Source organism: Pelodiscus sinensis, chromosome 1, assembly GCF_052426305.1.
Source record: "Pelodiscus sinensis isolate ZL-2025 chromosome 1, ASM5242630v1, whole genome shotgun sequence".
NCBI classification, from domain to species: domain Eukaryota; kingdom Metazoa; phylum Chordata; order Testudines; family Trionychidae; genus Pelodiscus; species Pelodiscus sinensis.
Window position 1 is genome coordinate 73,493,407 of NC_143052.1, and position 27,578 is coordinate 73,520,984.

At 45.6% G+C, this 27,578-nt stretch overlaps 1 protein-coding gene across 2 annotated transcripts in view; it reads right to left on the reverse strand.

Annotated features, from left to right (window-relative positions):
- LIN7A (lin-7 cell polarity scaffold A) overlaps positions 1 to 27,354 on the reverse strand; it is an 81,565-nt gene extending 54,211 nt beyond the window's left edge. The window contains exon 1 of one of the 2 annotated variants that reach the window (XM_075932489.2): positions 26,614 to 27,354. In XM_075932489.2, the coding sequence (XP_075788604.1) occupies positions 26,614 to 26,656 (43 nt within the window). In that variant the 5' untranslated portion in view covers positions 26,657 to 27,354. The remainder of the gene's footprint in view (positions 1 to 26,613) is intronic. The other variant, XM_075932498.2, reaches the window with a different exon arrangement.
- Positions 27,355 to 27,578: the final 224 nt, after the last annotated feature.

Consider the following 27,578-nt stretch of genomic DNA (forward strand, 5'->3'; position numbering starts at 1 on the left):
AGAAGATCCAGGAAATTCAGCAATTCATAGAAATGCCAAGATACTTGATTTTAGCATTATGAAACCTTTTGTATTCAAGAGAGACAGTAACTGTCAGTATTTTCAAAGACTACATTAATTAATGTATAGTGTTCCACTTCTGTGCTTATCTGGAGATTGCACTGTTATAACCTGCAGCCTCCTGAACAATTTTTACCCATTGGCATAACAGACTGTTTTTGACTAAGTAATGACAGTGTTCTGTGAAGTTAGTTTTGATTCAAGCAGTAATGTTTACATGGGCAATATATGGCTGGGATTTTTTCACCAGTTGGTCTGGAATCATCTTGCTGGACTGTTCACAATAAGGAAATACAAATATTTCTTGTAGACTAACAAGGTTTTAAATAATAAATAGTCCACCTTTCTGAGACACATTGTGTCTTTTTACTGTCACATTCATGTTAGGTATGAAAAGGTCAATTGAACATAAAACTGCATTATTTATTAGACAAAGGAAATATATAATATAAACACAAAATGCCATCAGGAATGTAACTGCACTTAATAGTAGGAATTAATAGTTGGTCTCTAATGTATAAAAACATATAAAAGGCTCACAAGGGCAGAGCTGAAATACATTCAGGACAGTGTAAATGGGATAATTTTCAGCTAATATCACCTTTGTCCAGCTTGTTCTCATCCATCCCTCCACAAATGCAAGTAGATGTCACACCATTATATTGTGTATTCAGCTAATACGTTGTTTGAAAATCTTAGACCTGGGCATGTCACCCTCCCTTATTCAAGTATGTCTAAAGATTTTGTCCAAATAGAAAATGAGGAGTTTCCAACAAATAAATCCTTGTAGAACTTCACAGTTTATTGTGATCTCCTATTTCTCTGGTCAAGAATAGCTTTTTCTGTAATATTCAGGAGACTATACTTAAGAATTTTTAATTATCTCTACTCTTCTTAACCTGACTTCTGTTCTTAGAGTCAAGTCCTTGTCACAGTGCACAAAACTTTTACATGAAGTTGGGGTACATTTAGCAGTGTTATCCAACCCCCCTTAAAATGATTAGTAGTGTTCTTGAATAATCCAGAGCCAGTAGTCCAGATACACCGTATCAAACTTGTCACCTACAGAACTTTTGGTTGAGGCATAAATTTTAGAAAATCTAATGAAGCAGTACTTCTACATTCCCACAACTGAATATTGTTACAACTACTCAAGGATAAAATTCTATTGTCCAGATAAAAATCCCAATCACTCATGCATATCTTTTTCATGTGGTCTAGGTAAACAGCCATTGGCCCCACTATATTTGAGAATATACACATTTGACAAGAACTTCATTGCTAGCAAGTAAGACAGCATTTTTAAAAATTAATAGCACATATACACTGCATGCTTCTTTTGTCAGTGCAGAGAACATACACTGCATGCTCCTCTAGTATGGGTATAAACCGCAGTGCACACAAGAAAGCCATTGCTTTGGTGGGTAGATTAACCCTGACATTTTGAGGATTATCAAGATCCATAAAAGGATTCTGTCACTGCCTGTCTTGTAGCTTTACTACTATGGCTCAGAGTCCTGACACCAGTAACCAGCCCACAAGCACAAAAGTCTCACCTTCACATCCATCAGCCAAATTACTCCATTCAGTGTGATCGCAACATAAAAACATAAGAACAATCATACTGGGTCAGACCAATGGTCCATCTAGCTCAGTATCCTGTCAGTTGACAGGGGCCAATACCAAGTGTTTCAAATAGAATGAAGAGAACATAGAAATTATCAAGTAAACTGTTCAATCATGCAATCCCAGCATCTGAGACTTACGGACATCCAGAGCATGGTGTTGCATCCCTGACTATCTTGGGTAATTGCCATAGATGGACCTATCCTGCCATGGGGGCAGGGGACTGGACTCGATGACCTCTCGAGGTCCCTTCCAGTTCTAGTATTCTATGATTCTATGAATTTACCTAATTCTTTTTTGAAGCCCACTATAGTTTTTGCTTTTAAAACATCTCCTAGCAATGAATTTCACAGGTTGGCCATGCATTGTGTGAAGCAGTATTTTATAATCTTGCCTATATGGAGGGAATTCCATTGTTCTCGCTGTGTGGAAGTACCTCCCCAAAAGGGAGTTTTGTCACATGAGCAAGTCACCTATCCATGTTCTTTTTAGGCAAGTGGCCATGGGGCGAAATTTTCAGCAGAATTTCTCAGAATTGTATTGGCAACTCTTAAGGTTCATTGTTCATGAAGTATTTACTATTCACTTGAGCAGACACACTTCACATGAGGTGTGCGATGCCTGTTGCTGTTTCCCAGATGAAAATACTTGAAATACCAGTACATAGCTAATATTTACAACTTTAAATAAAAAATCATACATGCAGATGGATAGTACAAAGAAATTCAGCAAAGCATAAGTTTCCAATAGACACCTCACTTGGCCCACTTTGCACAAAATTCGGGACAAACATACCACATTAGTGCCTGTTCATATTAAAATCCAGTAACATCATAGGGTGTCTAGAGCTTGATTGTCATACTATATACCCTACCTGGCTCTCTTCACATCCAAGCAGTGCCTCCCGCTCCACCTCTCTGTATCCCACTGCCTTCCCACTGCTGAAGTCTGTCCCTGGTACAGGGAGAAACTCTAGCAATAGGGAAAGACTCTGGCAATCAGGGCATAGGCATTGACTCCATGGGTGCTTTGGGGCTGGAGAAATCATGAAGAAAATTGTGGGTGATCAGCAGCCAAACTTTCCCTCTGCCCTCCCTCCCCCATACCTCTCATTTGCTGGTGGCCCCACTGACCAACTCCTCCCCTGCCTGGAGAATCAAGACTGCTGATTAGTGGTGTTCAGGAAGCTCCGGGAGGACGGGGGAGGAAAGGGGATGGAGTGAGGCTGGGGGAGAGGGGGGGCCGCCCCACCCAGCTAGCGGGGAAGTAAGAACCTATGAGTGGGGGGACAGCAGGGAAAGGTTTCTACAGCTTCCTACAATGTAATGTCACAGGCAGCTGCCAAATCCTTTCACTGACATATAGCTACACACAGTGGTATGGGAGCAGCCTACTGTACATCTTATACCCCATCACAAACAATGTGTACTGTAGACATATCCTGAAGCTTCTTACCATAAATCATTTCAAGCGAGCAGTTTAGCAAATGCTTAAGTCTGTCTTTTCTTAATGGGTGAAAAAATGTAACCATGCAATAGAGTTGGATATGCTGTGTCTGTCTCATTTAGCCCATTATAGCGGTAAATGAACCAGTACATTGGTGGTCCTTCTACATACTATCTATCACAGACTGAGTTGAGCTCTTTCCGCTGGATTTTCCTGGGCTGCTGTATTTGGATCCATACACCAGACCCTACAGGCTTCTGAGCCTAGGATTTAAGCTCACCCTGCCTAGAGTTTCACCCTCACAGGTACTGCTGTTTTTAAGTTTAACTTTTTGGGGTCATATAACAGCCACAATAGTTCCAACCTCAAGAGATCAGCAATGAGAAGAAATCCAAAAATCAGGAGATTATTTTTTAAAAAGACTATACTGTGTGTTTTAGTTTGTCATTTGATTTTGAATGCCCCTGTTCATGCCTAGAATGTCACAATTAGTGTTGCTCTTTCTCCCAAATGTGTCTGGCTATGTCTAGACTGCAGGCTTCTTTCAAAAGAAGTTTTTTTTGGAAGAGACCTTTCGAAAGAACTTCTTTCGAAAGAGCACATCCACACACAAAAGCGCATAGAAAAAGTGATGCAGACTGACTGGATGCTCTCTCATGTAAAAGGCCACCCGGAACCACTTAGGCAGGGATTTAGACCACCAGTTGCTTCTGAGTGCTGGTGCTGGAGCCTTAAAGAGACAAGCGCTTCAAGGGACCCCCTCCTTCCCCAGACAGCCACTTCTCTGCTTCTTCTGTGTGCTTGTTACCTCTTTGAGGGACAGCAAAGCCCTCGCAGTGCCTGCTGTGCTTGCCCTGCTCTTTTGGATGCCACAGCTTTTCTGCTTTTCTCTTGGGGTACGTCTAGACTACATGCCTCTGGCGACAGAGGCATGTAGATTAGACTACCCGGCATAGGAAAATGAAGTGGCGATTTAAATAATTGCTGCTTCATTTAAATTTACATGGCTACCGCACTGAGCCGATCAGCTGTTTGTCGGCTCAGCGCGGTAGTCTGGACGCTCCGCGGTCGACATCAAAGGCATTTGTCGACCGCCCAGGTATGCCTCATCCCAGGAGGCATACCTGGAAGGTTTACAAATGCCTTTGATGTCGACCGCAGAATGTCCAGACTACCGCGCTGAGCCGGCAAACAGCTGATCGGCTCAGTGCGGCAGCCATGTAAATTTAAATGAAGCAGCGATTATTTAAATCGCCGCTTCATTTTCCTATGCCGGGTAGTCTAATCTACATGCCTCTGTCGCCAGAGGCATGTAGTCTAGACGTACCCTTGGTGCCATGGAGACGGAGCTGCCCCTGGGTGTGCAATGACCACACGTGGTCATGATGCAGTTTTTGCAGCACTTTGTGCCAGATGCCTTCCTGATCCTACACAAGCTCGACCCTGAGCTCATTCTTGGGACTCTCTCCCTGGGTTCGGGAGCTACACTCTGGCAACTGCACCTCACAGTGGAGAGGCTTTTCTGGAGGCTGAACACCAGTTCGAACTGGTGGAACCAGCTGCTCATGGAACAGTGGGATGATCAGCAGTGGTTCCAAAACGTCCGCATGCGGAAGGCCACCTTTTTGGAGTTACGTGCCTGGCTTGCTCCCACCCTTCAGAGACGCGACACCCACCTGCAGCCCGCCACCCCCCTGGAGAAGCGGGTCGCAATTACCATCTGGAAGCTTGGCACCTCAGACCGCTGCCAGCAACCAGTTTGTCATAGGGAAATCCACCATTGGGGCCCTTCTTATGGAGGTAAGGGACACTTGGGTTACAGTCCCTGGAGGGGAGGAGTCCTCAAAAAGGGAGTCCCTAGGGAAAAGGGGTTGGAGGCTGTGAGGAGTGGGGTATGGAATGGGGTGGGGATGGGGAGGAAGCTCCGTCCCCAGGTGGTTGTGCCATCCCGCCCTCACACAGCCCTGTTGCTGGGGGGGCAGCCTCATAGGGGGTGGCTCCTGGGGTGTTTGGGGGAGGGAAGGGGAGAAGAAGGGGGCAACCACCTCCCAAGGGCTCAGGCACTCCCTCTCTCATGGTCTGTGTGATGTGTGTGATTGTTTGTCTCCTTCTACATGTTGTAAAGGCCATCAACTCCATCCTGCTGTGGAGGGTCATCTGCCTGGGAGACCTGGACCCGATCGTGGCTGGATTTGCTGCCTTGGGGTTCCCGAACTGCACTGGAGTGATCGATGGGACCCATTTACCAATCTACGCACCTCAACATAAAGCGGCCCAGTATATTAATTGGAAGGGCTACTTCTCCATGGTGCTGCAGGCCCTGGACAACCAACATGGACACCTCATGGACATTTTTGTCAGGTGGTGAGGCTGTGCACATGATGCCCGTGTGTTTTGGAACTCTAGCCTGTATGGGAAGCTGGAAGTGGGTACATTCTTTCTCCACCATGAACTAGCAATTGGGGATATGCAGATGCCATTGTACATTGTGGAGGATGCAGCTTACCCCTGGATGCCGTGGCTTATGAAGCCTTATACCGGACACCTTGACCCCAGCAGGGACCAAGTTAATGCCCGCCTGAACCAGGCCAGGATCCAGGACAAGTGTGCCTTCTACTGCTTCAAGGCGTGATTCAGGTACCTGTTGACCTGCCTGGATGTGGGGGAGCACAACATCCCCAAGGTGGTTGTGGCATGTTGTGTCCTCCACAACATTGTTGAGAGGAAGGGGGAGGCCTTCCCTCCCGGGGTAGGCCGCAGACGCCGGCCACAAAGGGTGAGCCTATGATCTATCCACCAGGCCGGGGAATGCATCCAGGAAGTCCTGAGAGAGAGGTTCTCTCAAGGACCCCGGTAAGTCTCCCTAGGGACTCCACAATAAGGGCCTCTGGCTTGCTCCACTATCCCTTTCCCAACACAATCCGTCCTTTTACCCCTTCCCTGACCTCTTAATGAAAACACCTGTTTGATTTCCAACAAAATGAAGTCTGTATTTATCTTTCATTAAAAAAAAAAGGTGGGCAGGGGGAGGAGGGCTCATAACTTGGAGGAAGAGCTCAAAGTGGCATGGGGGGTGGCTAGATGTGCCACCTCGTGTGCGGAGACCTCATCAGAGTTGGGGTTGGATGGGTCTGGGGACCACAGGGAGGTGGTCGGGGGGAAGGAGGGTTGGAGCAGGGTCAAGAATGGCAGGGGTCAGGGGGAGGAGGCATAGGCATCACTTGGGAAGGGGGCATGAGCATAGCTTGGGGAAGGAGCAGAGGCATTGCATGGGAGTTAGGGGGAGAGGGCATGGGAATAGCATGGGGATCAGGAGGGTGGTAGCCAGGAGCAGCAACAGCAGGCATGCATGCCATCATTTCTCTCACGACAGCACACATGCTATCACTTCGCTGCATGAGCAGGTCCCAGGCACGGTTCCATCACTCAGCATCCTCACTGATCTTCTGTGCCAGGCTCTGCTGTGTGTTATGCAGGATGCTGATATGCTGCCGTATGAGGTCTTACTAGACCCTGGTGCACTTTCAGGTCCCCCGGTCTGTGGCATGGCTGGTGTGGTTTGCCCCTCAGTCTCGGCTAGTCTAGCTGTGGAGAGCACAAAGAGGGAGAGATGGTTCAGTCATCCATGCAGACACTGTCCCTGAGGCCGTGCCCTCCTCTGTGAGCAGCGACCAACAGTCCTTGGGCCAGAGGAGGGGGATGTCCCAGGAGCAAGGCCATGTGTGGCCTGCACTGCAGACCCTGCCTCACAGGGGCCCTGAGGACCATGTTGCCCATTTCTCCCACCCCAGCCCATCAACAAACAGTCAAAGAAAGTGTCTGGCCACAGTAGATTCCCCCTATGGGTGGCAGAGGAACAACCTGGCCCTCCGTGGGGTCCTCACATACACCTGCGGCTTGCAGCGCTGCCCACAGGAGCAGGTGGTGCCTTGCACATGCAGGCATGCCCACGTGCTATGTGCGGCACTCCTCGGGGTGTCTGGGGTTGTGCCTGCACCCTTCTGGCTATCCTGCTTCCAGCCATGGCAGGTGCTGGAAGGGCCCCCCACCTCTGGGGCCAGACGTGTGTGGCCTCCCCTGAGCCTGCCAGCAGGATTCCACCAGTGCGCAGGGGCTGCCTGCTGAGTCTTCATGCCACACACTAATGCTGCACATGCAGTCCATGTCCAGCCTGAGTGATGCTTGCACCCCACCCCGTGTGCCCACCTCCCCTGACCTGTGTGTTTGACAAACTGAGACCACCCACCTGAAGATCCCTCCCCAGCATCAGACGAGGCCTGGGAGATGTCCTGGCTGACAGGCACTGACTCCAGGAACAGGGTGATGGTGCTCATCTCCTCCTCCTCCTGCAGGCCCTAGTCTTCCTCCTCCTCCACCGTGACCTCTGGCCAGGCGACAACGGGAGTCTTGAGGCTGGAGTCCATGACGACGGGTGAGGAAGATGCTTCTCCACCCCCCATGAGTTGGTGCAGCTCCTGGTAATAGCGGAGGTGTAGGATCCTGCCCCTGAGCACAAGCTGTGCTCTCTGGCCCTCATGTATCCTGACAGAGAGTATGTCTACACTACCCCCCTAGTTCGAACTAGGGGGGTAATGTATGCATACCGAACTTGCTAATGAAGCCCGGGATTTGAATTTCCTGGGCTTCATTAGCATAAAGCCGGCTCCGCGTACAGATAGATCGGAATGGCTACATAGTTCGAACTATCTAGCCCGTGCCGCGTGTAGCCGCGCGGCACGGGGTTCGAACAAGCCGGCTTTTAAAAATGGCGGAGCCGGCTTTATGCTTACGAAGCCCGGGAAATTCAAATCCCGGGCTTCATTAGCAAGTTCGGTATGCATACATTACCCCCCTAGTTCGAACTAGGGGGGTAGTGTAGACATACCCAGAGCTCTTTCACCTTACTCTGGACCTGTTCCAAGATCCGGGGTGCATGTCTGGGCTCCTCCAGGGAGTTGGCCATGTGCTCCAAGATCTTGGTGTTGCAGTGCTTGGAGTGAAGGTCCTGCAATGTCTCCTCCTCACCCCACAGCTCATGGAGGGACAAGATCTCTGCTCCGGACCAAGAAGGTGCCCACCTCTTGGTCCTCCTGCAAGGGCCAGAGGGATCACAGGGGGCTTGTGGCTCTGCCATGAGGGGCAAGGCCTGTGGCAGGGACAGCCATGGGGTCAGGGTGCTGCTCTCAGGCTGGCATCCTGCCACAAGACTTGTCCAGGTTGCCTGCAGCTTTAAGAGCTGGCAGGAGACAGGATCTATAGAGTTGTGATTAGTATGGACAGAGCGTCCACCAGTGCACCTGTGTTATTTCCTGAAGGCCTCTTCTTTCGAAAGAAAACCCTCCTCCCCGTCCACACACGCCTTTTTCCAAAAAAACTCTTTCGCAAAAAGGCTTCTCTCTCTCATAGAAGGAGGAGTACTGCTGTCGGAAAAACTCTTCTGTTCTTTTGAAAGAATGTGATTGCAGAGTGGACATAACTCAAGTTTTGTTGGAAAAATGGCCGTTTTTTGGACAAAACTCTGTAGTGTAGACATACCCCCAGCAAGGTGACTGTGGGCTCCCACTGCAGCAGCTCTCAACCTAACATCTGCCCCTTTCCAGGCTGGGTGCTCCAGTATTTCCTTCGCAAAGGGTAAAGCTGAATGCAGGTTAAGTTGAACAAGTGAGACTGTGTTAAACTATGTGCTGTGCTGTTTGTGTGGTCGACTTGCTTCTAGTTTAATGCTTCATATTCCATTTTCCTGGTGTCCCATCAATAACAGTTCCTCCAGAGAAGAAACATGAGCATCTGACTCCAGTTCCATTGATCGTGATTCATAATTATTTTACAAATGTTATTTTACAAACATTTTAACTTTCGGTGCCAATAAAAATAAAAAAATCGACACCCAAAATCCTACCCCATGTCCATTCTCATCTAGTAATATATTTATTTGAGACAGTTTGGTCTCTCCAACATGGAGCCATACACCAGTAACTGATCTTTGTCTTCTAGTCATCATAATCTAAGCCTCATAATGGAGTTGCTTCCCTCCCTGTAGGGTTGGCATCTGGATGGTTCTCTGTGTCTCCATTCTGTGATGATCTCTGTAGCGTCTGTCTGGGTGTTGTCTTGTGCCTTCTGTTCCTTCAGATCACTTGTCCCTCTTGTGTGATCATCTCCTATGACCTGGCTGTCATTGCACTCCTCATTACTCCTTTAGTCCATTCTTCTGGTGTCTCTCTATTGGCTGGATTCTTACAGAAGTGCCTGTCTCCTGGGCTGAAAGAACCTTGGCTAACCTTTAACACTCCAGCGCCCGTTTTCTCTGATTGCTAACCATCTCCTTTGCAGTGTCTCCATCCTTTTGGCCGTAGTTCTCCCCTTCATTGGTGAATTGGTTTTGATCCTTTGTATCATCACTGACCACACTGGACAGTTTTGGCACCCCGTGATGGGTTATTCCTCTTTGCCAAGATGCCAATGAAAGGTCTGAACTAGAAGTCTGCTTGAGCCTAATTTTAAAGCTCGTCCCATACCCCTGGATAGATTCACTGAGGGCAGCAATAGACGTTTCTGACCCTGCACTTCATGAGCAGGGGTGTGGAGGCAAGAGTGTGACCTGGAAGGGCTAGAACAGCCACTCTGGAATCTGGAATTGCATTGTGGAGCAGAAACTGCATGAGCAGGGCCTCTTTCCCATCTGGTTGCAGAGCATCCTCTGAAACAGCTGGTGTAGTCAACAATTGCAGGCGCTTTCATGTGTTGGATGAGCAGAATTTGAACCCAGATAAAAGGCTGGTACATTAGCCCTCCCATAATGCTCTACTTGGTTAATAAAACAATAATTATCTTATGAAATTTGAACCTATGTGGTGAAATCCATTAAGACCAGTGGAGGAATTAAAAAATACTAGACCTGGGGTAGGGGAAGATGTGCCTGTACCAAGACAAACAGTAAGAAAAAAAGCATTATTTCTAATTGTGATGTATCTTTCTTTCAGCTGAATTTTCACTCCATTACCTACCTAACCTGCTAACTAAAGGACATAACAAGTGATATGTCCTGAATGAAGATCACAAAAAAGTAGCACATACAGTATAACTGTGAATTGCTGCCATTCAACAGTGTGTTTTTTAGCTACTGTCAGACAGATTTTTCTTGGGGAAGGGGAGGAGGAAATGAACCACCAACAGGTGTTTCACAAAGGGAGGTGAAGTTAGTTCACAGATACTAATTCTCCTTCACAACAGGCTCTGTGTTGGAAACAGAGCTGCTACTCTCAGTTTCTTCTCTGCTGGCGTGTCATTAATAGAGTCCTTCCTGCTGTCTGCCCCTTAGTTATCTCTTCAACGAATCTTGGTCTTACACCTTTGTTATTGTTCATATCAGAAAGAGAGAAAAAAATCCACAGTGGTCCAGGAGTGGTGGTAAATAGCTTCACATAATTTCTAGCATTATTAATTAATTTAATGTTTTCACTGGGTGCTCCTCCCCATAGAGGCAACAGAGATCAGATGACATTATTTTTATAAAAATTAAGCAATAAGTCATTATGCATGAATACATATTGGTACCATTGCTCTGTTGGAACAAGTAATGTGAAGATTCATCTTCTGTCTTTCTGAACTCTTTTTTTTTTCATTTTAGTTGACTCCAGGGCTAAACTTTGGAGACTAATTCCCTGTTGCAGCTCACTAGGGAGAGACAACTTCACAAAGAAACACACTCTTCAGAAAGTACATATGTGAAACACTGTAACAGCAGAATTAGTATAAGGCAATCAACATCCCTTGTTAACATACTCCAGTGTAACTAGACATTGAAAGCTGTGCTAGTGTGCTACAATGACTGATACACCACTTTTCATTTTTACTTTCTAAACCAAATGAATTGAAATTAGGGTTCCATGTGCATTAATATTATTATAGAATAGGTGGATGACTTCTGGAATTGTCGCTGCAAGCTGAACGCACACTTTGAAATGAATCACTCCCTTCCTATTGTACAGAAAATATGGGTAATGTCAGTGTATAAACTACAGGGCTGCATCTAGAGTGGCAAGTTTTTCCGCAAAAGCAGATGCTTTTGTGGAAAAACTTGCCAGCTGTCTACAGTGGCCACTTGAATTTGCGCAAAAACACTGACGATCTAATGTATGATCGTCAGTGTTCTTGCGCAAATACAATGACTCTCCCGTTCAGGAAAAAGCCCTCTTGCGCAAATACTTTTGCACAACAGGGCCAGTGTGGACAACTGAGAACCGTTTTGCACAAAAAGCCCCGATGGCGAAAATGGTGATCGGGGCTTTCTTGCACAAAACTGCGTCTAGATTGGCACGGACGCTTTTCCGCAAAAAGTGCTTTTGTGCAAAAGCGTCCATGCCAATCTAGACGCTCTTTCCGCAAATGCTTTTAACGGAAACATTTTTCCATTAAAAGCATTTGCGGAAAATCATGCCAGTCTAGACGCAGCCCAGCTGTGAAGCTTGCTTGATTCTGATAGATTTTGGAAGTGAGGGTTACAATTTATTTCAAACTCATTTATGAGTTGTGGAACAAACAAAACCTGGGATATTGTAGCACAGTTTCATTGTTAAGCACAAGGTGATATACGCATTAATATGACCTCCACAGACTTTGCTATTATGATACAAAACTGGCAGCATGGCAAAAAATCATGATGGGGCAGGGATGCACAACAATTTCTTCACAACTATTATTCTTGTGAATAATATGATGATTTTTTCCACACCAGAGATGTCCTCTCTCTGGGGCACCTGGCACTGGCCACTGTTGGCAGACAGGATACTGGGCTAGATAGACCTTTGGTCAGACCCAGTATGGCCATTCTTATGAGTCAGGGATGTTTCAGAATAGCACTTTAATTCAAAATTTGGCGTTGGATGAAATAAGCTATTTTGAAATAGCATCAAATAAGATATGCAATTTGTATAGTTCAAATTGCGTATCTTATTTCAAGTTACAGTGCAGCGTAGATGCACCCTGGGGCTATGTCTAGACTGCAGGCTTCTTTCGAAAGAGGCTCTTTCGAAAGCATCTTTCGAAAGAGCCTCTTTCGAAAGATCGCGTCTAGACTGCAGGTGGATCTTTCGAAAGAGAAATCCACTTTTTCGAAAGAGAGCACCCAGCGAGTCTGGATGCTCTCTTTCGAAGACGGCCTCTTTACATTGAAGAACGCCTTCTTTCGAAAGAGGAGCTTTCGAAAGAAGGCGTTCTTCCTCGTGAAATGAGGTTTACCGCTATCGAAAGAAAAGCCGCATTCTTTCAAAATAATTTCGAAAGAACGCGGCTTGAGTCTGGACGCAGGGGAAGTTTTTTCGGGAAAAGGCTACTTTTCCCGAAAAAAACCCTGAGTCTGGACACGGCCTGGGAGTGGAAGTGTCCCAGAAGGCTTTCTGGTCAGATGCCTGGGACTAGGCTTCTTCTTACCCCCTCTTGTGTCTGCTGGAGGGTGGGGGGGGACCCAGGATCACCCATTTCTTTGGGTCCCGGCCTAGGGACTCAAAGTAGCAGTTCCCTGGGTATCAATGGAGTCTGTTGCTTGCTCGTTCTCTGGGCCACTTCCCTGGGAAGCTGCTCTGTCTAGTCCTTTCCCTTGGGCTTTGTGGTTATGTTCTCCCTGGACCCTGTTCAGTATTCTGCAAGGTGTTGCTGTCAGTTACCCTCAAGTCTTCAGTGGCTGGACCTGAATACTGACTAGGTCTAAAGTCCAGCTCCCTCTTGAAGCTGTCCAAAGTGCTGCTGTTCTCCCAGTCAACCCTTAAGTCTACCTGGGTCGACCTCCAGCAAGGAACTGCCAACCCCTGGCCCAGCAGCTTCTTTTGTATTGGCTTGCTGGGCCCTAAATGGCTGCCAGAGAAGCGGCCACTCCAAGCTACTTGGAGGACCTCTTTTCTGCTCTTCTCCCTAGGGCAAGGCGCAGGAAGGCTTCCAGTGCCAGCAGGGCATCAGGCCTAGTTCACCCCATCACAAGGTCCCAATCAGCTATCTACTATGTGCAGGCCTGGCCAAAGGGTTTGCGGGGTCCAAGGCAGGACTCTGGGAGAGAGACCTCATGCCTGGTCGGTGGATGGTGAATACTCAGCAGTACAGGTCCCCGAAAGCATGGCGCCCAAGGCATTTGCCTTGCTCGCCTTGCCCAAGAGCCAGGCCTGTATATGTGCACATGGGCATCTGTGCCAGCGCTGGAGCTCATTGATTGCTGAGACTGTATACAAGCCGATGTGCATGACTGAAAGCTTGACATATAAATAATGTCTCTTCTTTTGTTTTGACATTATATGGTAGAGGAAGATAATGAAAGAGTCAGGAGTCTGGAAGGATACATGTTTCCCTAAGGATTTATCAAAAAGAGCTTCCATAGTAAAGGTGAAAAGTTTGAATCAGAAGAAACAAAGAGAATGCCCATTTGAGAAATGCTGATCCATATACGTACGTGTGTGTGTGTGTGTGTGTGTGTGTGTGTGTGTGTGTGAGACATTTTTAAAAAATCCTTCCCAACCCCCACACCCACTCTGATGATGAAACTGTATGCCATTTACATGGTTTTGATTTATGTTTGTAGACCGACAACAATTATTTTAACTCTTTGGATTTGTTGCCTGGTTTGCTCATGATTTTTTTTTCACCTTTTAAAGAATGAAGAGCATTCCATTTGTTTTGGAGTATTCCTTCCCTTCTGGCCATTCAATTTCTGGATGACAATGTATCCCCTTTGGTTTGTATTATCATATAAAGGATCACAGAGTAACACTTTAAAGAAACAATTTCCACTTCTTGATGACTTAGTAGCATTATTCCTGGGTAATTGTTTTGCCTCACTATTTATTAGCCCCCAATTCAGGAAAACTTTTCAGTATGTACTTAAATCCATCCCGGTTTAGGATAGCATTTAAGTACATCTTTAATTTAAAACACGTATTTGGGATTTCACAACATGTTTTCTGAATAAGTATTCTATCCTGAATTGGTTCTTATGATATTTACATATAGCGAACTGCTGAAGAGACTGAAGTTATACCTTCTTATCCAGAGAGTCTGAATCTCTAGCAAATGACTGATTGTGCCAGGTAAAAGAAGATTAAATCAGCTCTGATTAACTTTATTTGTAAATGCTTGTGTATTTTAAAGTACATCTGTATTTTAAAAATGCCAAAAATATACAAAGTCTCTCATGCAACACAAAAATATCTGTATTTCAGAGAAGACAAATTTTGCAATTTCCAATTAAGTGGAGTCAAAATATTATCTGCTTTCATTTGTTTTTCCCTTGACTTCTCATCTTACAATGAATGGTGGTTTTGTGAAATGACTTAAATTGGTGGGTTCACATTTTATCATTATTTCAAATTGTATTGCCTTTTTATCTGCCAAGAGCATTATTTACATATGACTGGCATAGCACAACTAAAAGTGCATATCTTTGTATCTTTGTGAGCTTGGATAAATATCATAAGTGTTAATAGGGATGTTAAGAAGTGGGTATGTCACTAACTATGTAGTCAATAGAATTTTTATCGACTACATGATTAGTCGATAAGGGAAGGTGCTCAGTCCTGGCTTGTGCTGGGTCCAGGAGCTACCCCCACTGTGGCTCTGCAGTTTAAATGTAGTAAAAGCCACCACAGGCAGAAGCTACTTCACGGCAGCCTCCCCTGCTCCCGCAAACCTACCCTGCACCGCTTCTGTTAGAGATTGTAGCACGGGGAAGGCAGGCGGCACTGCGGAGATGGTACTCGAGGGGAGGACTGGCTTTTAAGCCGGCTTCTCCCAGCACCGGCTCCTGCTCACCCATCCTTGCTGCCTCTGATACCAAGGCAACAAGAGGGGGGAATGTGAGTAGTTGACTCAACTACCTGATAAGCCTTATCAGTCAACTATTCAACTACTCATTTACTAACCGTTAAAGAGAGGTGAATTAATGTACATATTTTTGTGATGGCTAATTAAAAGAACACATCTGCACAAAGTCAAGGACTTTATTATCTGTCATATTTCTTATTTCCTCTGCTAATTTCATTGGTGGAATGTCCAGCCCAGTAGCATATGTAAGCTGAGAAGAGAATATACACAGTATATTCAAACAACTCATTTTCTTGATATTTCGTTAAAGACCTGATCCTGCACTCTTTACTCAGGAAAAAACCCACTAACTTCACTGTGAATGAGGCATGTAGGATTGGGCACAGGGCTGTGTCTTATAAAAGATATTGTCAAAAGGGAAAGAATATAAAGTAAACATCCCTTGTGTTTCCTAAGATTTAATACACCAATTCTGTAATTTGCTGCATGTGATGGACTCCTGAACCTGCTCAGTGTCCCACATCAGGGATCAACAAGTTTCATGATCCAGACCAGTTTGACAAATGAGGAATGGAATATGTTATTGGTAGCCTAAATTCTGTTCAGATTCAGGCATAAATTCAAATAAGCTAAAGTTATGTCTGGGTATTATTACTTTACTATAAGATTTACCTGACGTTGTCCAGGTCCAGGGTTAGCCCAGGGTGGGTAAGTGGGGGCCATGCATGCCGCCCATAGGCTTCTCCCTGGGGCCAGACTGGGCGAGAAGCGGGACAGTACAGGCCACCCACTAGCTTCTCCCCAGGACAGCACAATGCAGGGGAGGGTCACGCACACCAACTACCAGCATCAATCTAGGGCTGCAGTCTGCTTGCTGGGCTGGCTCAGAGCAGCAGGGGCCATGCAACATGGTAGGCAGCTGCTCTGCAAGCCCATCTCAGAATGATGGGTGCTGTGTGACATAGTCATTGGCTCCTCTCCAGGGTCAGGTGGGAGCAGCAAGGGCCACTGCTCCACAGGCTGTGTGCTTGCTGCTCCCCTGTGGTCATTTGTGAGTATAACTGTCTCTGCTATCACAGGCTTCCCTTTCCATTTGATGTGGAACAATCACATTCCAAGCACATCCCATTGTCCTGGCACAACCAAACCCTGACCTTGCTTTAAGTTATAATAAGAAGATGATGCTTACCAAATTTGGTGGTCCTAGCTCTTACTGGTTAGAAGGCATTCTTCAACAAACTGACTTGTGAATGGACGGAGAGACAGATGCACATTTTAAAAATATATAGTAAGATTGCTACAGTGCCTTCAATGTGCTATGTGTTTACAGTAAGTGTTTGCTGTGAGTGCTGAATGTCTTGTTTTGACAATTGTACGCCTAAGATACTCAACAAACATTTCCTTAACATGAACAAAGTCATTGCAGAACAATGTGGCATGACTAGTCTTGTGTTCAAAAATGATATTTGACTGGAGATTTCAAAAATCCCTTTCCAAGTCACAAGTGACTTACACTGAATTCCACCATTTTTCAGAAAAACCCTCTGTGTTTGTGAAATGTTAAATATAGACATGCTCATATTTAAGGCCAGATTTGCGCCTGGATGCCAGTCTGATGCACAAGGACAAAGTGGATACTTCTTTCTGGTCATTTTATAGTGGCCAGGCACATTTACAATCCCTGAGGTATTAGGGATTGCTCTCCCCTAGTGACCTCAGGGCAGAAGACACCTCAGCAAGGACAGGAAAGAGAAAGAAGGAAGCATGGCCATGATCCAGTAAAACTGGAAGACTACACATGGTAATTCAGATTCTTCAGGCAGAGACATTGGTCCCTCTCAGAGCTCCCTTGAGGAAGTGGCTCTCTCTATACCTACCCACAATTCAGGGCCACGCCTAACATGTGCAGCTGAGTTCCTTGTGTACATTTAACTTTTAAAAATATTAATTTTATTTTGACATTTCTTATAAAAATCCAAGCTCCCACATTAAAGGTATAAATATAGTAGCTATAATACTCTATGAAGCATTACTAAACTACATGCATAATTAAATAAATTTATCATCAATGCTGCATGAACACTTCAGTTGCATAAATCTGTAGAAAGCACACTCATTCATAATCCAAAATGCACTAACCCAAGCAGCTTACCCTAAATCCATCTCTTCAGAAAAACAACCAGTAAAAAAAATTCAAACACAGTGACATAAAACAAATTACTTCAGTCTGTGACTGCATGTCATTCTGTTCCAATACTACAGAATCAAATACAGACCAAACCCTCTGATGTTTTTATCTTAATGGAATGAGTGATTTTTATTTTTAATGTATCATTATTTTGTGTCATCATCATAAAGGAATATCCAACTACAACTGTGTGGCACTTAAAAAGTATTTTCATTGCTATCAGATGTTATGATGGCAGAAGCTATAAAATCTCTGAGATGGAGAATATATTTGATAGATATTAAGTGATATTCATGCCTATGCAGAAGGACAGCACAACCACTCCAAACCTACTTTGAGAGTTTAAGTACGATTTAAGCGATGCTTGTCCTTATGCTGGTTCCGTAGTCGGATCAAGCCTCCTACCTTATGAATTAGACTTTGTAATAAGAACATTGTATATTTTCAGAACAAATATGAATTATATTAATAGAATTACAGCCCAGAATAAGGCAATTTTGCCAATTTCCATAAAAATTATATATATATAATATCTTACCACACAAAGATGGGGGGAAGCTACTTAAGAAGGCTATCAAAAGAGGAGAATGAAAAAAAAAATATATAGAGAAGGATATGCAGAGATCTACAAATGAATAGTGTTCTATCTGGCTGGAATGGAGGTTGATATTATAGCTATCAGCACACCATTGCCACATCTGCAAAAGCGATGAGAGTCCTGTGGCACCTTATAGACTAACAGATTTATTGGAGCATAAGCTTTCGTGGGCAAAGACCCACTTCGTCAATTGTGGGTCTTTGCCCACGAAATCTTATGTTCCAATAAATCTGTTAGTCTATAAGGTGTCACAGGACTCCTCATCGCTTTTGCAGATTCAGATTAACACAGCTACCCCTCTGATACTTGACACCATTGCCACATCTGTTGATATTAGATGCTCTAATGCTAATTTCAGATCTTTTCTTATTCCTCTTTATCTCTTCTAAAGAGAGTTCTGTATGGGACAACTTTTCTAATGTGTTTTAGTACATCCATTCCATTTGGAAGTTATTTGTTTGAATTAATAGAGAATACATGGAGTTTAGTTATTCAAGATAGCTGAACAGCAAAAGGTCTTTCCAGTTTCCTAGCACAGATTTGAGAGCAGTAGAAATTAGGTTGTCAATAAGTTTGGGTTATTTTAAGGTTATGTTCACATATATTACTGCCTGAATGATTTTAAATTAAACCCATCTCAGACTGTTCCCCATTGACCTATTGCACAGCCAGCAGTTATGACCCTGGGTAAAGATGCATAAACAACTGTAGTATCAGCTCTTCATGTGCAAAGAATTCAGCAGTCCTCCTTAAAGCACTTAAGGAAGTGTGAATCTCAAGGATGTGAATACTAATTATATGAAAATAAAAAAGTAATCAGGATGTGGGGTGGAAGGATAGATGAGGGCATAGACTAGTGGGACCCTCTCCCTGGAAATATATTTTCCATGTCAATCTAGTTGTTAACTAAGAGTCAGTTTAAAACAACGTAAAGATCTAATTGACTAGAAATCAAGATGACTGCTCCTGAAATGTGATCTTTCATAACTTGCCATTTACTTGATCTTATGCAAAATTCACAACATAAAATACCAGAGAACATGTCTATACACTGTTGAGAGTAAACAGCGGCCACAGCAGACTAAGTTCAGCTTCAGTGATGAGTAAAATTTCAAATCAGTTAAGCTTGATGAAAAATGGTATTTCAAAATGTTTAGTGAACTTTAAAGATTTAGATTAAGTGAAAAGTGAAAAATCAATCTTCTATTATTGACATACTGTGATGTCTACCTATAAGTGAGGAACTCAATGTGTTGACTTATAAGTTTGGTACACGAGAAACACAAGAATTGAAATTTCTGACAATTAAATGGCTCTGACAAGAAATCTTTGAGAGAGAGAGTGTAATAAAATGTCCACAAATTTTAGCTTAAAATTAAGGTTGCTTAAGCACATTTTTTCTCAATGCAATCAGTAAACATTAACTTCCAGAGCAATGTCGTTTTACATTTCTTGAAACTTTTCCTGGGATGAGAAAATTCTTTCCTGCCCACCTCCATGACCAATGAAGATGATAACATAAGTGCTATTGATGGGGGATGTAAGGTTGGTGCATTGGGAATAGGAGAGGTATTTGGTCTAAGGATATTAAGAGGCAGTTAATTGCCTAATCATATAGTCGATAGAATTTTATTGATTATACAATTAGTCAATAAGGAAAGGCGCTCAGACCCGCTTGTGCCAGGTCCAGGAGCTACCCCCCGCTGTCCCTCTACAGTTTAAATGTAGTAGGAGCCTGGCAGGCAGGCAGCCCGACTTCTACTACATTTAAACAGCAGAGGCGCAGCAGGGGTAGGTTCTGGACCCGTTGCAAGCTGGGACTGAGCCGGGCTGCCTGCCCAGCAGGAGTAGCCCCTGTCTGTGGTGGCCTGGGCTGGCTGCGGGAAGAGGCTGCTCTAGCAGCAGCCCCTGTCCACCGGGGTCCCAGTCCAGGCCTCTGTGTACAGGTGCTGCTGCTGGAGCAGCCTCTGTCCATGCGAAGCTTGGACCCAGTGTGGGCAGAAGCTGCTTTGTGACAGCCTCCCCTGTCCTGCCCCCCATGATGCTGTGACTGATGGGGGTGGGGCAGGCAGCGATGGTGCTGCCTGGTGGGGAACCAGCTTTAAGCCGACTCCCTCCAGCACTGGCTCCTGCTCCCCCGCACCACTGCTGCCTCTGATACAGAGGCGGGCGGAGGGGGAGAATTCGAGTGGTTGACTCAACCACCCAATAAGCCTAGGCTTATTAGGTAGTCGACTACTCGCTTATATCCTTAATTTGGTCTGAGGGACATATGGCTGGGGGAGCATAGGGTTGTCGAGTAACTGACAGGGGAAGCATAGTGAGGAGGGTGATATGAGGATGCTGAGATGCCTGGGTCTCGGAATACCCCACCTCTCAAGTAGGATTTCTTTATGTTGAGAAGTCCTTGCATATGTTCTGTCTAAGGATATAAAATCCAGTTTAATCAGTCAACCAGTTAAACATTATGTTTAACCAGTGGAACACTTAAATGGGGGCAGTTAGGGGTCTGCTCCAATTTGACTGGGCTAGATCAGCCCCCTGCCCACAACGTGGCATGGCAGATCAGCCAGGCTGGAGAGGCCCTCTGCCATGGAGCACTCCCGCCCATAGCATGGCAGGCTGCTCTGGCCAGGCCGAGCCCACCACGGGTGGGGGCTTTTCTGGCCAGGCCAGGCCTGCCACAGGCAGGGGCTGCTTAGGCCGGGCCCACCGCCCTGCGGGTGGGCTGAAGCAGTCCCCTGCCCAAGTTGTGAGCGAGAGTTGCTCCAGCCCATCCGGGCCACCAGTTATCCATAGCCAGTAAGCATCACCCAGTTAAACCATTAACCATTCACATCCCTAGTTCTGTGAGGATTCTCTTTCACGGAGACTCTGGCCTATAAAAGATGGGCCCAGACTCTTAGGCTAGCCATAGTTTGATAGTGGCAGAGAGGCAACAGTCCCATTGGAGGCCATCCTTGATTTGGGGAGACTGAAAATCCTTCTTCATGTCCCCCACAAAGAAGGAAGATAGGAGAGTTCACTCTGGTCCTCCCCCATCAGCAGACATTTGGAAAAAAGAGGTGAATGCCACCTAGAGGTACATGGGGTTCCAAGGGCATGGAGCTGAGGAATGTAGGCATTTTAGAGACAAGCTTAAGGATCTTTAAGCAAAGCTTTTCTGATGAGTTGACTGAAGGTCTGGTAGCAGCATGGGGAGGGAACATTGGGTTAATCTGTACTATAGCAGGCGGTATGGTGCAGCAGGAAAAGTACTAAGGCGGCAGCAGGTCTCTGGTAGAAGACATCATGGGAAACAGTGTTCTCATGGGAAGGCTTGAGTTTGAGATGATCATGAGGGGGAGTTGGGGAATAGTGAGAGAGTGGAGGCAGGTGGAGAGTGGGCTCTGCAAGCAGGAGATGTTAGGTCATAGAGTAGGAGGGCTATAGCAGTGAGGCACTGCAGAGTGAGTCTGCTCCTCAACCCCTCAGTAGCACATTACTATGATCCAGATTAAGCAAAGACTGCAGAATGATCAAACTTTAAAAGATAAAAGTGTTACGGTTGCCCTAGCCCCCTTCACGGTTATCTCCAAATGGTGCTTCTCCTATGTTCTCTGTGTTTCCCAACCTCCAAGCTCTGGCTTTGTGTAAGTCACTATAGAACAGCGGTGGTCAATCTGCAACCTGTGCACTGCATGCAGCCCATTGGGGTTCTATGGGTGGCCCACGAGACTTTTTGTTTACCACTGCCCATATGCAGGGTTGCCAGATTCTGCTGGTTTCCATCTGTGTAGTTATTTTTCCTAACAGTATTACTAAAATTACATGTATGTAAAAAAAGGGCTTGTGAAATGAGGTGCATGCTGATTGCACACAACTTTGGCTGTGAGATCCATGCGCTATCCCTGCATCCAATCAAAGCACTGCTAGGATTCAGTCAATGCACCCTAAGTATGCAAACCGAGTTAGCAAGACTACCCTATCCTAGGAGATTGTCTTGGTTATGACAATCATGCAGCCCGCTGAGATGGAGGGTCACTCATGCATCCCACTCACTAGCCTAGATTGCCCATTGTTGTTATAGAATCCAAGAATCATAGGGTTAGAAACAACTGCAAAAAGCTAGTCTATCCCCCTGTCAAGCGTCAGGATTTGCTGTATCTAAACCATCCAAGACAGATAGCTATCCACCCTCTTTTTAAAAAAAAACTCAGTATAGGAGCTTCGAAGACTTACCTAAGCAGTTTCTTCCATTGTCCTACTATTCTGCAATTTAGGATGTTATTATTGAATCTAAATCTGTGATGTTGTAGTTGAATTCCATTGCTTCGTGTCTTGACCTCTGTGGCAAAATAGGGCATTTCCTCCCTCCCCCATCTTTTTTATGGCAGCCTTTCAGGTGTCTGAAAATGGCTATCCTGTTCCCCTCCCCTTTAATTTCCACTTTTCCAAATGAAACATACTCAGTCTCTTCAATCTTTACTTGTGTCTTGCTTTCCATCCCTTTGATCACCTTTGCTGGTGGCTTCTTGAGGTTTTCTAGTTTATTTACATCTTTTCTTTACAGTGGTGACCAAAATTGTTGTCCAACCAGCACTGAGTAGAATGGTATTATCACCTCCCATGATTTGTATACTTTGCCTTTGGAAATGAAGTCCAAAGCTGATTTGTGGGGATTTTTTGTTGGGGGGGGGGGGGGGGGGTTGCAATAGCATCACACTGTTCACTCATTCTGAGACTGAGATCCACCACAACTCCTAGACCCTTCTCAGCCAGGCTGCTACCAAGCCAATTATATCCCACATTTGTGCATTTGTTTTTTCTTCTCTACGTTTAGCACCTTAATTTGTCTTTGTTGAATTTCAATTTGTTGTCTATAATCCAGTTCTCCAATTTAATCAAGATACCTTTGCATTTTAGTTCTATCCTCCAATGTGTTTGCCACCTCCCTTAGCTTTATGTCATCCTCAAATTTGATCAGTATGGTCTCTATGCTTACATTCACGTCATTAATAAAAATGTTAAACAATGCGGGACGCAGAACAGATCCCCATGGTACCCCATTTGAAACCTTTTCCTAATCTGACATCATTCCATTAATAATTACTCTTTGTTTGCACTTGTTTTTAACAAACTGTGTATCCACTTAATAGTAGTTCTACTGAGTCATCCTTTCTCCAGCTTATGAGAATGCCATGTAGGGCTGTGTCAAAAACCTTGCAAATTCCAAGGTTTATTATATCCAGCACATTCCACCATCCACTATGTATTACAGGCTTTTTCCTCTCCTAAATCTCTTGAACACTTATAACCCCCTTGCTCTCCTTCCCTGCCCCCCACCCTCCCAAAAAAAATCAGCCTCACTGCAGTGGTTCTCAGCCTTTCCAAACTATTGTATGCCTTTCAGGAGTCAGATCTGTCTTATGTATCCCCAAATTTCATGGCATTTAAAAATACTTATTTACAAAATCAGACATAAAAATACAAGTGTCACAACACACTATTTCTGAAAAAACTGCTTATGTTCTCATTTTATCATATAATTATGAACTAAATCAACTGGTATATAAATATAGTACTGTACATACATTTCAGTGTACAGTATATAGAGCAGCATAAACAAGTTATTTTCTGCATCAAATTTTAACTGACTTTGCTAGTGCTTTTTATGCATCCTATTGTAAAACTAAGCAAATATCTAGATGAGTTGAGGTACTCCCAGAAGACCTCTGAATATCCCCAAGGTGGAGAACCACTGCTCTATAAAACCCTCACTGCTGCACCTGCCCTAGTAGCTGCATCACATCGCATTCCCACCACAGGACATATATTGCCTTTCTCCAAGTACCATACAATGCTCAGACTAAAGGGAGATATTTGTGAAATGAAATTGTGATTAAAATTTCTGTTATACTGGAAACATGCTTTATGTATTAGACTCCTGCAGAGACAGACGGTTATGCAGGTAGAGAGCAACATGCTGACAGGAATTAAGTAAGTTAATTCTTGTCCTTTAGATAGAAGTAATCATCTTGAATTATATCAGCTTCCAATCATTCACAGAAAAATGAAAATCACATTTAAGTGTTATTTTATTCTAACCTGTATATATCTCATTTACCTGTGATGGGGTTTGGAAAAAAAAATTGTGCATAAGTTATTTTTTGTGTGTACGATGACAATATTCCAAGATAGTAATTAAGATTTTACATCTGTACATTTTGCCCACAGGGCTAGATTTCACCATTCTGACACTGCCCAGAAGAGGAGGCAGTGCAGAGGCACAGTACACTGTCCCCAAGGAACCCATGGAATAATTTCCTCCCCAAAATCACTTGAAATGCTATATCCCTTCCAGGAATGCCCTTTACTCACCTTGTTGCACTGATTTCTCCATGGGAGAGCATGGAGCTGATGCAACTCTATGGTATATTCCAGAGTGGATTACCAGTCTCAAGACTGGCAGACTCAGGAGGAACCCCGTTCTTTCTCTTTTGATTAAAAATAAAGACAGTGTCTCTTCCTTGATTTAAGCAACCTTGCTGCCCCAGAGATTCCCTTCTTTCCTGGCTGGGGAGGGAAGGATTCAGGTGACAACATGTGGAGGCACTGGGCTTGAGTGAGATAGTTCTAGAACTCTCAGCAGTAGCAGCCCATGCAAGGCAACTGTGTCCACATAGAAAAAGTGGTCTTCACTGGGACATGAATATTTCATATATATTTCTTTGCCTTGTTGCATGCAATCACCTTGTGAGATGCAATTCTGCATCTCAATGACATTAACTGTGAGTCCTGTTAGGAGTCACTAGAACTGATGAATGACCTCACTTAATTTTCATTTTCTTCAGCCACAGGAAGACATTTTGGCCCTTAACTTTCACCTCTACAAAAGTGGTAGGCACAAGTCCCCAGCCCATATCAAGTGGAATCTTAATAATGATTAATGCAGAGAACGAAAATTAATGAAGAGAATGAGATTTTAAAAACCCAATAGTTTTAATAATATACAGGAATTCAATGGGATCATAATATTGAAATACTAATAATTCTCTTTGAACAGCCATGCATGCTAGTGGATCACCATCTGTTCAATCCTTTACCAAGAAATAGACTTGTCCTGCTTAATGCAAACAATATTGGGATGAAACTGTACATTACACAGTAGATTTCTAAGAACTTTGTAGAAACATGTATTCTCCTTAATTTACTGCATGCCAGTAATTTATTTCAGGAATAACTTCATTTTGTTCTTTCTTTTGTCTGAGTATCTTTTTCAAAAATCCACCTAACTCACAGTAAAGTTGTGATCGGCACCACAAAAACTGCTATGCTCTCAAATTGCTTCCAGCAAAATAATGTTAGTGTCCTCTAAATTAAAATCTCATACTGAGTTTTTCAGGTTTCTTTTTCATTGAATGTACAGCAGGAAGCTCCCCATCTTAATCTTCTAAATAGAGTATTTTTAAAACCAAGGCACTGGCCTAAATCATTCTCTACAAAGTTAAGGATTTACAAATTGCTTGGGGGCTCAGACACACAAGATACGGATTAGAAAGAAAAATGTTCTAACACTTAGGGAGTTCTGTCCAGACAGCATGTTTGATCTCTCTTAAACTAGAACCCAGAAAGAAGAAAAAGCCATGCAAATAATTATAACTAAGCAAGTTATTTTCCCCTCTCTAATAACCAAATACCCCTAGGGTTACAAATGGACTTTCAATGGCATCAGTTTGGAAATCATTTCCTATTGTTGCCTGATCAGATTGGGTAGGAGGTCTAATTTTACTGCCTTGTGGCAGAAGTTTAATTTTAGCATAGCTTCAAGCTTTCTGTACCCCCTCTTAATCTCTTTTGTAATGGTCTATACAAAAAGAAGGATAAAAAGGTGCTGCTGTCACAGTCTGGTGGGTGGAAAAGACTGATCAGTGTTGTCATCAATACCAGGAGCAACTAGCTGTCTGCAGGAATAGGTTCACAAGCTACTCTATCTGGAAGCAGTATTAATAGTAGCAAATATGGCAAATTTCAGTTCGCTCACATTTCCCTCACTCCCTCCCCCCCCTCCCCCCCCGCGGCAAAAAAATCAGATTGTTTTCACCCAGCTGAGTGTTTCTTCTGCTAGTGCAGGAGCCCTTTTCTTCGTGGTTCAGCTATGAAAAAGTGAAGCCACCACAAAGCTATTTATTAGAAACGTCTCTATATGCCAGCCACTCCACCGCTATACTTGAGAACCTAGTCGAGGGACATTCTCGGAAGCCACGCACGCTAGAGATGCTAGGACAGCAAAATGCTGTACCGGAGAGCAAGTTAGCAGAGACAAGGTAGCGAAGAACCGATGCTTAAGAGCAAAGCGAGATCCTAGAGCTACACAGAGTAACAGCCGAGAGATCTCGGTGTTACACTACACTAACCAGCAGCACCACCCTGGAGTTGCAATGTACTAACCCCCTTCCTCCGGGTACTGGACCGATCCGTGCTTCTGCTGCCTCCTCAGGGTGCCAGCCCGACCCAGCCCCCCAAGCCCTTCTCCCACTGGAAGAAAGTTTGGTCTCTTTGCTTCCCTCCCTGCCCTTCCACCTTACAGCCACCTGCAGTCTGAACTGCCAGGGGAGGCAGCGCCCCCCATTCCCGCTGCCCTGTTCTCCGGCAGCCGGCCCCAAAGCAACTCCAGCGGCGGCTTCCACACCGAGCACCCGGGCCAGCGGCTCCCGAAGCTTTGGCGGCTCCCCGCGGGCTAGGGTGTGCGACAGGCAGGGGCTGCCCGGCGGCAGCCAGGAGCGGGCTGTGCCGGCCGGGGACGGGTCTCCAGGAGACACCAGCCTCTTCCCGGCAGCCTAGCGGCGGTCTCGCTCCGGGCGCCTGGCAGCCCTGCCCGAGCCGCTCCCCGCGGCGGCAGCTCGCTTACCTCTGTCCAATGTGAGCGGCTGCACCGCTGCGAGCGTCGCCATGTCTGCGGCTGCAGCCGGAGTGAGGCTCTGCTCCGGCGGCGTGCGGGGGAAGGGGGAGGAGGAGACAGGGAGGGCGCTGAGGCGGTGGGTGGCGCTGGGGCGGGGAGGGGGCTAGTGCGTGGCCAGGGATGCTGGAGGCTGCCCGGAGGCGCGGGGCGCTAGCCACATGTAGCTAGGCGGGGCGAGCTCCGCCCCGGCCCGAGGTGCGTGTGCAGCCGCTGGCTGGCTCCCCCCAGCGCCTTGCTGAGGGCGTCCAGATGTGCGCGGCAGCTTGGGCCGTGCTCCCTGCCCGCGGCTCTCCCCACCCTCCCGCCGGGGCAGGGGCGAGCCCATCGGGCCTCCCGCAGCCCTGGCCTTAGGGAACTCTGATTGCACAGCCCCGGGGGAAAAACCCCGACTAGCTGGAGCTGTAGCAATGGCGCGGGAGTGGGAGCCAGGCTCAAGCCCCCGGGGAGGGAAGACACGCCGGATGGCGGCTGGCAGAGCTGGGGAGTGGGGGAGGAGGCAGACTTCAGATGCTACCCGAAATGTAGCCTCCCCTTCTGCCGTCCTGTGGCGCCAGCGGCGGGGTGGGCTCAGAGAGAGGGCAGGGCAAGGAGTGGCTGGGAGGAGAACTCTGCAGCTGGTTGCCCTGAGCGTGGGGGGAAGGGGAAAGGATGCTGCTGATAGACAGTGTAATGGGGTATGAATTGGAGGGCACCGTAGCCCTTGTGCCCCAGAGAAGGAGGGAGATTTCTCCAGCAGCAGGAAACAGCCCCTTCTAATTGGGTGTTCTTTAACTTGTGTGGCTCCAGCACTATCCTTATCTGTAAAATGGGGAACTAAGGCAAAAAGACTAAGTAGCATGCCGAAGCTTGCATGGAGGCGGTACACAATGACAGGAAGGAAGCCAGATTTCCTGAGTCCCAGTCCAGTGCTCTAG